Source organism: Phlebotomus papatasi, chromosome 2 (assembly GCF_024763615.1).
Source record: "Phlebotomus papatasi isolate M1 chromosome 2, Ppap_2.1, whole genome shotgun sequence".
Taxonomy (NCBI): domain Eukaryota; kingdom Metazoa; phylum Arthropoda; class Insecta; order Diptera; family Psychodidae; genus Phlebotomus; species Phlebotomus papatasi.
In genome coordinates, this window is record NC_077223.1 from 28,873,770 (window position 1) to 28,887,448 (window position 13,679).

The 13,679-nt window shown below is 34.1% G+C and overlaps 1 protein-coding gene across 19 annotated transcripts in view; it reads left to right on the plus strand.

Annotated features, from left to right (window-relative positions):
* LOC129803334 (disco-interacting protein 2) overlaps window positions 1-13,679 on the plus strand; it is a 146,091-nt gene that overhangs the window by 90,293 nt on the left and 42,119 nt on the right. For all 19 annotated transcript variants that reach the window (XM_055849808.1, XM_055849810.1, XM_055849806.1 and 16 more), the window contains one exon: window positions 5,995-6,072. In XM_055849808.1, the coding sequence (XP_055705783.1) occupies window positions 5,995-6,072 (78 nt within the window). The remainder of the gene's footprint in view (window positions 1-5,994; window positions 6,073-13,679) is intronic.

Below are 13,679 nucleotides of genomic sequence, written 5' to 3' on the forward strand. Positions count from 1 at the left end.
TACGAAAAGGTCTTAAAATTATAAGGAACCGATCTTAATTTTATTTTCATGACTTTTTCTATGAGAATAAAAATGATCCGAAAAAATCTTAATTTAAGTCGTTCAATTTCGTACTTTGGAAAAGAATAGAATTAAGAAAAAAATCTTATTTTTCTTTTATTCCGAAAGAGAGTTGTTTTCATGACGGATTATTCTTAATTTTAGTATACAAAAAGGTCTTAAAATAATGAACCACCAATCTTAATTTTATTTTCATGACTTTGTATGAGAATAAAAATGATCCGAAAAATTCTTAATTTAAGTTGTTCAATGTCGTAATTTGGAGAGGAATTAAAATAAGAATAAAAAATCTTATTTTACTTTTATTCTGAAATTAAGCTTTTTTTATGATGAATTATTCTTGATTTTAGTACACGAAAAGGTATTAAAATAATGAAGCACCGATCTTAATTTTATATTTTTGACTTTTGTAAGGGAATAAAAATAAGGCGAAAAAATCTTATTTTTAGTCTTTGGCATATTCTTGTAATTATTACAAAATAATCTTAATTTTACTCTAAAACTCTGATAAGTCGAATAAATATTATTCGGGAAAAATCTTATTTTAAGTCACGTTTTATTTCAAGAATATATTTTCCCGAAAAATACTTATTTTAAGAAAAAAAAAATCTTAATTTCATTGTTATTATATTCTTAATACAAGAATTTGACATAGAATTAAAATAATGAATGTAAAAATATTAAAATTACACCATGGTATGACTAAATCGATTTAAATTTAATCTTTTATAGACTATTTTTAAGATTTTTCTGGTCGAATTATTTTAAGAAAGTAAATCTACTGATTTTAAGTCTTTTTTTTTCTCTCAGTGTAAAAATTAAAGGATCATTGATGGTCCTTTGAAAGTATCACTGGTTTGGATACTTATTTAACTCCACAATAAACGAATAAAAACAATGAAAAAGTCATTTTTGGTGTTCGCTCAGACGAGAGAAATTATAATATGAGTAATAAGTTTGCAATAAAACATAATCTATAGTGATAAATGTTCATAAAATTTCAAGAGACACTAATGATCCTTTGAAAGGATCAAATATGATCTATCCTTTTGAAAAGGATGTAATATAATCTAATTTAATCCTTTTATTTTTAATAATAATAATAATGCTGGCACAACATTCCATGAAGGAACAAGGCCAAGCAAGGGGATTTCTAGACATGCATTATTATTTTTTCTTGTACGGGATGAGGTTGTCAGTCTCATGCCCGTAGAATCAAGTGCAGTGAAGCTCATTGGATGCAATCCGAACACCTTTAACGCCAGACCTAAAGGGAATTCGAACCCGGAACACTTGCATCATAGAGCGAGTGCTCTACCACTTGACCCATTGAGTGCCCCTCCTTTTATTTTTACCGGTGTTTTTTTTAGCTAAATTACATCACGCTGAAGCCAAGTTTCCCTTAGAAATATACGAAAAAATCGTATATCAATGTAGTCCTACATCTCAAAGTAGCCCTACCTCCACCTAATCCAATTAAACTTCGGATAAAAATTACTTATTGGTTCATAACTGGTTCATTGTCGATTTATAAACGGCTAGAATCGGTTCAGACTTATCAAAAATTACAAGACCGTTCTAAGGATCCCGGATATGAGTTCATTCGATGTAGAAATACACTCTTTATAGCCTTTTCGACATTTGACCTTGAAAAGCAGTTAATAACAATGATTTATCGGTATTTTCGTATAATGTATACAAAATGTCTGCCTAGATTACCTCTACAACACATCCGAAAATAAAAGAAATCGCACAGCGCATGGGGAAATTATGGGAATGCTAATGATCCGATGGTCATTTTATGGTGGGATCTTCCGAAGGACCCAATTCTCTATGTCTAACCGTTTGACCTCTGTCCGGCCAAATGGACGAACGAACATAATTTCTCATAAAAGGTCTGATACGCGAATATGGGGTAGTTGTAAACACTGCGATTTTTTCAATTAAATTTCAGGTGTTACATAATGCACTCTTTTTAGCTAATACAAATATTTACCAACAGTTATATTCTTTTACGAATGACACAATAAATGGTTCAATAATGTATAAAAAGTTATTATTCATTAAATTTAACGGATACAGATTTATCGATACTATCCATTCGATAGTATCGAAAAGTTATCATTCCATCACAAACTTCAGAGATAGAGACCTATTTATATGAATTTATGGATACTATAGGAATTCTTATCTCTATGAAAGATAAGAATTTAATGAGTGTATCAATTAGTACAAATCGACGACTCAGAATGTATGTCGAACAACACTAAAATCCTATACTTTGCATGCAAAATCTCAGCTTCAATTCGCTCTCCTGTAAAATTTGCCTACTTCGTGTTATTCATTTCTTATTCTGAGCGATCGAAATCTAATTCTATATTTATTTTGATTTTTCTTTGATGCATTTGTGAAAAAATATGTTATAGAGTTAAGGAATCTTAAGAAAAAAAATTATATTCTGTGATATAATTTACAAAATATGAAAAAATCTACACTATTCACACATGGAATTAACTAGATAAAATTACAATTTATAAATAAGTTAATCCGAATTTAATAAAAAATTGATTTTATTTGTTTTGTAATTTTGGCATGGGTCTTTTTTAGTGGCGATTTCGTTGTCTCTTTTTTTTATTTATTTTTTGGCTATCGACAACACGAAACACCTGATGAATCACAATTGTACATGTAAATAAAAAAAAATCCTACAGCCTTGAATGAGTTCAACATTATAAATTTTGTAAAATTAACGTGTAATTTGTTCAATAGTGGCTATAGTTTTCGTTTTTTTTCTCTCTTTAGTTTCTGATATGAATAAATTTGGTATGACAGGATGAACAAACAGAGAAGAAAGACAAGAGGTGAAAACAGTAAAAAGTATTTAGTCACATTTCGGTGATTAAATAGAAGCAGTTCTTTTTCTCAAAGAGGCCTCTGGTCACATTCTTGAGTTGGCGGCTCTTTTTTTTGCTCATTGGTGCCGCTTTTGTTGGAGTAGCCACAACAAAGGGGCGTCTCATTGATTGGGAATTTATACAATTTACCAATTATGTACTCCATAAAGTCCTGATAAGATTTTCTTGCATTTCTTTTTTGACCAATTCAATAGGATTTGTTTACTTTCACTGTACCCTTAAATGGATATTTAATTCCAAATATCCATTAGATTGAGGCAAATACTTTGCACTGCACTTATGGTTGAAAGAATGAACATTTCTTCAAAAAGACTAATACGGAATAGCATAATGAGTTTTTAAGGCTTTTGTGAATGACTCTGTCACTATTGATAAACAATTTCATGAACTCTGATCACCATGAACTTCTATATTCACATAGACTTTGGCCTTCTTATTTGTACCTTGGTCATTGATGCGTTTCCTTTTGTTATTTTACTAAACAAAAGCAATTGCTTTAAATGAATAGTTTAGTACAGTAATATCTTAAATAGTTACACTATATAATGGATTACCATTCTAGGGTGGTACTTATGCAACTGTTCTTGCATTCGTCCTTAGAGATTTATTGTCGATGTCATGTTCCAAAAACGTAAGAATGATTAACTGTGGAAGAATTTCCTGAATCTTAGAATGTTCCCTCATATTTAATTTCATTTATTTTTTTTTACTTCTCCTGGTCTCTGCCCTATCACTCAAGCCTGTAACGTGAAACGTTTTACATCTTTAAAGAGTTGATATCCTATTCGACGCCGTCGATTTAATAGAGACTGGATTAGACTCATCTCTGTGCTGCTTAATCCTGTTGAATATCTGACAACGCTATATGCAATCTCTTGCGATTGTATCTCTCTAAATCGTACTGTGTATTATGACATAATGGCACCAATTCAATAAGTGCATAGGTGATAAAAATTACATTTGTTGTATAGTTATATTTTTTATCTTTAAAACAGAAGATAAAGATACTGATATGGAATGATTTAGGCTCATCTTTTTTTCTATGTAAAAATATATATTTTTTTAATAATTATTTATCACTCACGCATAACATAAGAAGTGACAATGGAAATTTTATTAAAAAATCAGGATTTTAAATAGGAAAATTCAAAATTCGAGAGTATTTGACAAGATAGGCGTAAAGTAGAGCCTGAATTGACCCCTATCTTTCATATCTTACTGTTAAGAAGTTCCCATAGGAAATACTTCTTTGAAAATAGAATAGAATTCAATTTTATTTCATCTCTTTCTTTTAACCCACATCCCGTGCGGCCATCGCCGTCTTAGCGTCGAGACCAACCTCCAATGCAAAACGATGGAAAACCCTTTCTCAGGTTGTATGTATATAACGTGAATATACGTGAAGGACACTGTTTTGCGCTCGTTGCGGCGAACATAGGAACTAATAAAATAATGTTGTCGACCATGTCGCTCAACTAACTAGGGGAAAGTGCTCTCCCTTCGAACGTTCATGCCTTCAAATAATGTGATTTTTTTCCCTAAGAGACTTACACATAATTATCAATAATTGATTAGAAGCTAACTAATATTTAATAGAAATGTGTAAGTCTTATATGGTGTCTACACACTAGAAGCTGTTTTCGTCAAAAATTGCCTTTTTTTTAATTCTGACGTTTCTGCCTACAAGGATAGGGGACATTTTTTTTTTAAAAGGCATTTTTTAAAGAAAATTGTCCTAGTGTGTATAGAAGCTATTACAAAAAATAAAAGGAAATTCACATTATTCGAAGGCATGAACGTTCGAAGGGAGAGTACTTTCCCTTACTGAGACAAGATGGAAAATTTTTCAAGGATTTTCACTGTTTTATGCAAAGTGTTTTATGATTAATATGATTAATACGACGCTGTGTTGTCTGTATAGAATTATGCAGTGATTAAACAAGATTCAAACCTATGATATTGCTTTTATTTTTCTTAGATATTTTTTGGCACGTGAAAAAAATCCAGTCCCTAATTAAGACCTACGATTCAAATCTTAGCGTTAAGGCTTAATATATTTCCTAAAGCTGGGTGTTAATTAAAGTCTTAGTGCTCAGCCCCTTACCCTGTGTCAGACGGGATATGTCAGGTGATGATTAGATTGTCAATTCGCAAACATCTATTAATAAGTTTAGAAAAAACGAAGTAGGATATCAGCTAGTACCGCAATATTTCGTCGATTGTATCGACTGTTGTATCTGCATTTGTTTTGTGTTTGCATTTGACGCTGCGATACAGACGTCGATTTGTACGATTCATACGATTTCAACGATTTGTAAAGATTCGGATGCAATGTTAATTTTTGTCACTGTACCAATCATGCTTTCTGCCGTTTTAACGAAACTGTCGCAGTAAGACGGCGGTAGCAGCAACCAAACATTAATTGAGAAAAATAATTGAAATAATTTGAATAGAATGTAAAGAAATTCTTATGGATGACAATCCCCTTAAGAAAAGCGAAATATTTGAAATATTTACCTCGCAAATACGATTGTGTCTTTTGATTGTGAAGAGTCATTGAAATTCATATATGTAGGTGGATTAGGATTATATTTTTTTTTAGCAGATACAAAGTATAATGAAGCAAAAGTCTCGGTATCTTTAAGAAGTCTTCCAGTAGAATAAATTATTTGGAGATTGAGTAATTCAAAAAGCATAACATTTTGTCAGGAGAGCTATATTAAAGTGGATGGATGAGAAATGGAGAGGTGAAAAAGAAGAAAAAAAAAAGAAACGGAATCAGTGGAGATTTCAAGAGTGTTGTTATTTCTTTTTCCTGAGATATGTTCAACAGTTATTTGAGCATCGGTTTCATATTTGTATGATTAATTGAGGCCTTTTTCCTCATTACATGGATGCCCCTTTGCGCATCTGAGATAGATCTCCAGTGTTAATGACCTGTTTAATTTATTTTTATTTTATTATTTCTCATCTGTGCTAATTTGTTCTAAACTTGTGCTTTATTTCTTTTGTTTTGCAGGTGATATTACACAGAAAGGATATGAGAAGAAGAGAACAAGACTCCTACAGCCGTATTTGGCAAAAAATGCACAACCAGGTAAGAGTGTTGAAGACAATTTTTAATGTTTCAATTTTTAAGAATAGTGGTGAATTATTTAGATTTAGTTTTCTGGGAAAAAATTATATATGATTTCCAGAGATTGGTGGGGAAATATTTGTGGTATGGTTTTTAATTGGTGGCAGTATGACGATCATGACGATGAGAGATGTTGAGAGATTGAAAATGATTTCGAGAGTATATCTCAACCAGTTTCTTTAATGGTGCTATTGAGCCCCGCATTGCAATCGCATCAGGTAATTTGCTGAACCACAACTAAATGGTTACTTTACATCATCCGTGGTAATATGAAAATTATTCAAGACGATGTCACCGTGATATTATTCAATAATTAATATTAACTGATTAAGATGATTTCCTCAATTGTAAACAAGGATTTTCACATTAGTACGGTACATTTTCGTTCGTAAGTAGACCAAGAAGGTGGCTCTAATAAGTAAAGATTGTATCTATAGTGAAAATCTTTAAGCTAAAGATCATTGATTGATTTGTATGCCAAATGAAACCCTGTTTTCTTTTTCTTCTTCATGTGGCCAAGGTTGCTTGCAATAATAGATACAAATAATTTTGCGTATTATATGAAATTCCAAAAGACACTTCTTTTGTATACAAATGATTTCAAGACCGACACCATAAAAGGTGAGAATACTTGAAAATGCAAGAATATATTGAAGATGAATTGCATAATTATTGTGCAAGTTTTTTTTATAGTGTCAGTGGAGGTTGGAAAAGAGATGACTTGCGTGCATGTACAAACTTGGAGGACATTTGTGGTAAAAGACACCCATATCAAGATAAATCTAAAAGATAAATTCGTGATAAATCTCTAAACATTACAATTAAGCATATCCGTAGATTTGATTAATACTCTATATTATGATAAATATCTCTTGTCGGAATTTCCACTGTAATCTCCATATTTTTCTTCATTTAATTTCTCTCGAAGAATCAATTAAGACTCTAATTAATCAGACTGGGTATAGAAATATAGATGGGAAGGGAAAGAGTTGATGCATCTTTCCTTATGGGATATCGTTAGTTTTTTTTAGAGTTCTGCTCAGCTGAAGAATAAATGTTTATTTTTTTTCATGAAAATGCGTGCAAAGTGAATTGCACCCTCATCAATTTCATCTCGATTGTTCATTTTACTCCAAGAGAAGAAATTGCAGAGGAATAAAGTGATGATGGAAAGGCTAATAATAAGTTCGCTTTGCTTTATAGGAGCTATGATTCTTTCATTGAAAATCCGGTTTGTGACTCAAATTATGATAGAAACTAGAATAATATAAATAAATTTCATGTACAATAGTTTTTAAATTAATCAAATTGAAAGTGATAAAAAGACGGTTCAAAACCAGTTCACTTAAAACCCTATACAAAATATCGCATACAGGTTAAAATAGGAAGGGAAGATACTTCCAATTGGTTTAGAACGGAAGAGAACACTACTTGAACTCATAATCCCAAGAAACACCTCTTATAGATTTTTTTAAATAATGGTGGTACAACGTTAAATTGGGAAACAAGGCCTTCTTGCAACCGAGATTTTCAAGATGTCTATCTTTTGTTTTGCAAGGATTAGGTTGTCAGTGCCATGCCCTGTGGTCACTGACTGAGTGCAGTTCGAAGTTCGAACACCTACCTTTAATATCAGAACAATTTCTAGTGACCTAAAAGGGACTCGAACCCGGAACACTTGCATCACAGAGCGAATACTCTACCACTTGACCCATTGAGTTCCCGGGAATTCCTCAAACCACCGGTGTTAAGACCAGATTGACCATTTTACTACCCGTTTAAAATCAAGAAAATACCCTTTAAATCTTCAACAGGACAGCTGTCTTCAAATTCCGTTTTTCAGTATTACCTGAAGACATTTGATACGACTCTGTATGTTCAGTGGAGCCCTCAGCTGCTTCTTTCTTTTACATTCCTCGTAACTTTGGAGCATCCCTAAATCACAGAGTGCTCTCCTTATTTCCTTTCCGGGGGCCAAATCGACTAGTTTAGATGTCAGAACGCTTCTTCCCTATCATGGGATCAGATAAGCCACAGCAAAAACTAATGGAATGGGATATTTTTCACAAGACACCCTTAGATAAACTGGGCCAGATCTTTGAAAGATTATCTTCCAGAATCCCAAAATGCGAGATTAAAAACTGTTAGGGTAAGTGTGCCAAATTCCGGCCAGCTTGCAATTCCGGCCACCTTTTGTGTTCCTCAAATTTCCATGAATTTTTAGTTTTTACATACTCTAGAGATTATACAATGCAAAAAAGCAAAAAATGGAGCTTTGACACACGAGATGACGTGAAAAAGGCATTAAGGGAATTCCCGAAAAGCAAGGATCTATGAGAATAAAGATGACCGAAATAGGCCACCAAAGCTATGTCTACAGTTTTATTCATTTTAAAATGTATTAAGAATGATTTTAGAGCAAATAAAGACGGTAAACTGTCTACAAGGTTCCAAGCAACACTCCTTAAGAAGAAGGAATAAAAAAATCAATTTGTATTAAAAATATTACATTTCAAACTTGAGACTTTGGCGCTTGCATGCAACTATGCCGAAATTTGGCACACTTACCCTAATTATAATTACATAAACTTTTCTCACAAAAATTATAGGCTTAAAGCGAAAAATCGTCATCTTGTGGCAAATAACAAAACCGAAACTGTGTTAGGTGAGATTCTTAACAGAAGAGCCTCAGTGGATCAGTTGGTAGAGTAGTGGCTCTATGACTGAGGTTTCGGGTTCAAAACTCGGCAGCTGCAGATTTTTCAGCAGCCGTATCGAATTGTCGATACAAATACACATTCACTGCAACTGATCCAACCAAGGCTGGTCTGCCGCAATGTAGAAACGGCACTGTGTGTGTACTTCAGGCATACAAAAGCCGAGATATGGAGCTGGAGGACCGCCTTGAGGGTTAAGATAGAATGGCGTAATGGGGAGTGCATAATGGGCCCAAATAAGTGGCCTGGATGCAGCGGAACCGATAAAGGTATAAGCCGACCCATAGATAAATCTTAAATCTTCTTAACAGAATCTCATGTCAATCGATCTAGTCCAAACTTTGCCAAAATATGATTTGAAACTCCGTAATTACGGGTGGGTGGATAACAAACTTTCCGTTTTGAAATACAGTTACAGGTATTTAACCTATTCATTACTGATTGTGATCCAAGCACTCATACTAGACATCTTCAGGCCTCTTAAATTAAAAATATATTTAACTTAATTGGAAGAAATTAGATGATTTTAAGACTGATAAAGGAGTGATTTTTTTCGAACTTGTACAATTCAAAATGGCAGATTTTTCGAATCATATGTATCTATGCACGAAACATATCAGGAAAAGACAGAAATAGATAGAGCCGATTTCCAAATAACTAGAAAAAGACATTGTTTTGAACAAGATACAGTTACAGATTATTACGGCCGACTAGTCGGTATGCCGGCCTGTTGAACTGGTTTTGGCGGTTGATCATTTTCGTATAATCAGAGATGTCAAAAAGACATAATACCCCGCTAAAATAAACTCGTTCGGAAATGGTAAACAAACCGCAGTATCACAGTAGCTGTGATTATGAAAGAGTCACTGCTAAAACTGAGCAATACTAAAGTTTAGTGAGTGCAATTGAGAGAGAGAGGAGGGTAAATTAACATAAGATCAGTGGTGTTGTTTGTCCATTTGGACATGCAGAAGAAATATTATTTTTTTCCATCACCCAATGTGGTTCACGCGCGTGTGGAATTTTCTGCTGGTGGCCTGGGTTTGTGGAATATACTAGGCAAAGTGCAATTAATATAACCGCTAGAGCCCATCGGCTCGCTACACAGCAAACTAGCCACGAAATGATGATGATGGTGCTTTTGAGAGAGAGAAGAGAAGACTTCTGGCAGTGGAAAAAAGAAGTTTTCTTCAAGAAAAGATGATCTATAATGGGCCTGGGTATTCCTCTTTCGCTCGCCCTTGCTATAACTTAAATTACCTGTAGAGAGATGGTTATGTTTTTGCTCTCTCTAGACACCTCTTTTTATCTGCGGTATTCCCACTGTCGCGATGATTGAAACAATCAGCATCTTTCCGCTCAATTGCAAATCATCAAATAAATCACATTCAAGATGATTATGAGTCTTGCTGTTTTTTTTTCTCGAGTGTTTTGAACGAGTAATATTCGTGGAAAGATATATGTTTCGAAATGTATCACAAATTGACCACAAATTGTACCATTACGCGGAGATGTTGGGAAAAAAATAAGTCAAATCATTCATTGGGAGATTTATAAACACATCTCGATTTGAACAACATTGCGCAAAGACACTGTAAACGTTCTGAATTGTATTAACTATTTTAGGTTGCTTCTATAAGAAAATGCAAACTATTTCTTAGAAAAAGGACTTATTTCAGGAAAGCTCTTTGATAAATCTTAGGTTTCAGAAATAATCGGAAACGGTGGTGCTGTTTAATGCATACATAGCTTTAGAAATATCGATTTTTTGGGACAACTTTTAAATATCTGGAATTTGTGCTGTGATAAGTAATACCCCTAAGGATCTAAACTAGACATAAGTTTGATTCATTCTCATTTTGCACATAAAATTTTCCCTCGTGGCATTCCTGCCACTTTGGTGTCTGTAACGCACCTGGTCCCACTCTTGCCGGAAAATTCTAATTAGTTATTTATTATTAATAAATTTTTCCCCCGAAGTATAAATTTAAATGTTTGTTTATCACTTTAGTATAATTCATTTGAGAAACATTTTTAGGTATTACTGCATAAAGTCATTTTGTAAAAGTCTAAAGTTTAGTTTTGGGTCATTCTTTTGGATGAATTTCCAGCGAAGCTTTAGTTTTTACTGCAACGGAGTATAAGGGAGGATTTTACATAATATAATGAATAGCTATGCGTATCCTATACATATCTCAACTATTATAATCCTAACAAAATCTCATGTCCTCCGATCAGGCTCAAACTTAGCCAAAACGTGTTTCGCCACTTCTTTATCACGAATATACGGGTGGTTAAAAAAATTTCCCAGCCATCCCGCCGTTCGCCGAGCCTTCCTATGGAGCTTAATAACTTCCAAACTAAGTAAGATATCGATTTACGGTTTTCGGTAAAGGCCATATAGGGTAGAGTCAGCCTTTTTCGCCTTATATGCACTTTTTGGCCACCCAAGATAAAACAAGGAATTTAAGAATAAGTTGTACTTCAACACTCACAATATGTTCTATTCTATGTTAATAGGTTGTTACGTCTCTTAATTATTGAAAATTCATTGTAAATCTAATGGCGAAAAGTACTAAAACAGCATAATTGGGGAAAATGCATATTTTTCAATGAGATTCACGAAAATTCGCGAGACAAATCTTAGATATAATAGATAGATATTGTTTCAAAGTATCTTTATACAACAATTCATTTTAATCTGACAAAAATTTCATACCATACGGGGCCATTAAAGCCTAAAGGCCCAAGTAGACTCAGGCTTATCCTCGAGAATATATTTAGTCTGTAAATTTTGGTATAGTCAATATTTATCCTAAACTGCCAAACACTGAGGTCGTACGATCATCGATTAGAGGTCCTTTACGTAAATTTTCTTTAACTAATCCTTTACCATCGAATTTTACAGGCTAAATATTCTCGAGGATTAGCCTGAGTCTGTTTGGGCTCTAAGAGTTGTCAAAACTGACTCTACCCTAACGGGTAGAGCCTCAGTGGGTCAGTGTTTAGAGTAGTGGCTCTATGACTGTGAGGAATTCGTCCAGTGTATGAATGACTACACTGGTAAAAATAAAAGGGTCAAATTGATCCAACTGGTAAAAATGAAAGGATCACCGAGGATCCTTTGAAAGTGTTCCTGTTTTGACACTTATTTACCTCCGGAATAAACGAACAAAATCAATGATAAAGTCATCTTTGGTGTTCGCCCAGAGGAAAGAAATATGGTATCAGTAATAAGTTCGTGATAAAACATAATCTAACGTGATAAATTTGCATATAAAATTTCAAGAGACACTAGTGATCCTTTCAAAGGTTTAATATGATACATTCTTTCGAAAATGATAAATTTGACCATTTTCTTTTTAACAGTGTAGTAATGTCAATGGTGCATATTGGCAAAAAAGTGAACCGCTTAAACAATAGAGGCTGGTACGAGAACGAGTTTTGGCATATAAGTGGCACTTTAGTCGATACAAATATTCACTGTCACTGATCCCAAACACACAACGAGGTGGGCTGCTGTAATTCAGTAGCGGCACTGGTTGCCCAGACTGCGAGCTGTGATATGGAGCGGCTACCCGTATCGGGGGATAAGATACACCGAGAAAAATGTGAATGGTAAAATTTACCATCCTCCATACAAAATTCTAATGGCCGGATAGTAGAAAAGTCACCCAGCAAACGCGATATTAAATTGGACTGTCAAAAATTGTAGAATCTATTGCATGGATAGTAAATTCTAATAGCCGGATGGTAAATTCTAATAGCCGGATGGTAAATTCTAATATCCCCGGATATTAGATTTTACTAGCCGGATGGTAAATTTTACTGGCAGGATAGTAAATTTTACTAGCCGGATATTAGAATGAAAAATGTCGGAAAAAATCATTTTTCCTTATTTTCATTGATTTTTGGCCATTATTTGAGGGCTTGGGGGCCCTTCTTGGATGACATTCTCTGTATTTCAAGCCATTTTGAAGCGTGAAAATTGACGACTGTGCTGAGATTTGAACACGCGACCTTTGTGATGACAGTCCAGCATCTTCCAGCTGCGCCACGAATTGCTATAATGTATTCAAAGCATATCGGGAACCGTTGCATCGGCACCCACGATATTCCAAAATGACATTCTAACAGCAGGATGGCAAATTTTACTGGCTTGGATAGTAATTTTTCAATCCAAATTTCTATCCTCCGTTAAAATTTACTGTCTTCCAGTTAAATTTTAACATCTAATATGCGGCCAGTAAAATTTACTTCCCGGATATTAGAATCTAAGAGAGGTCAAGGTAAAATCTAAATGAGGATAGTAGATTTTACCATCCGGCTGTTAGAATTTACTATCCATAGGATAGTAAATTTTAAAATGTCAAGATGGTAGATTCTAAAGGAAAGTTTCTATGGAGGATGGTATTTTCTACTATCTTTTGAGGCAGTAGAATTTAAAGACACGATTTGTAGAAAATACCATCCAAATTTTTCTCGGTGTAGAATAGGAGTGGGGAAGCATTAGGGGCTCAATTGTGGCTTGGATGCATCGGTAATCAGAAAGGGAGAACTGACTCCTGGCAAAATCTTATTTTACCCTATCGGATGAAATTTACATCTTGATACATTGACCCCCCCCCCATTTCCACCCTCCCTTACGCCATTTTGAAACCCCAAAATTTTATTTTCTCAATGGCTCGACCCCTACCGCATCGATCGGGCTCAAATTTTTGTATAGAGGTAGACGTAACCGACGATATTATAACTGGGTTTTAGAGCTTTCGATAAAAAAAAAACTCATGGCCCCTCGACCCCCCCCCCCCCTTTCGCGAGCTAAAAGAAGTCAATTTTTTTTTTCTGAAA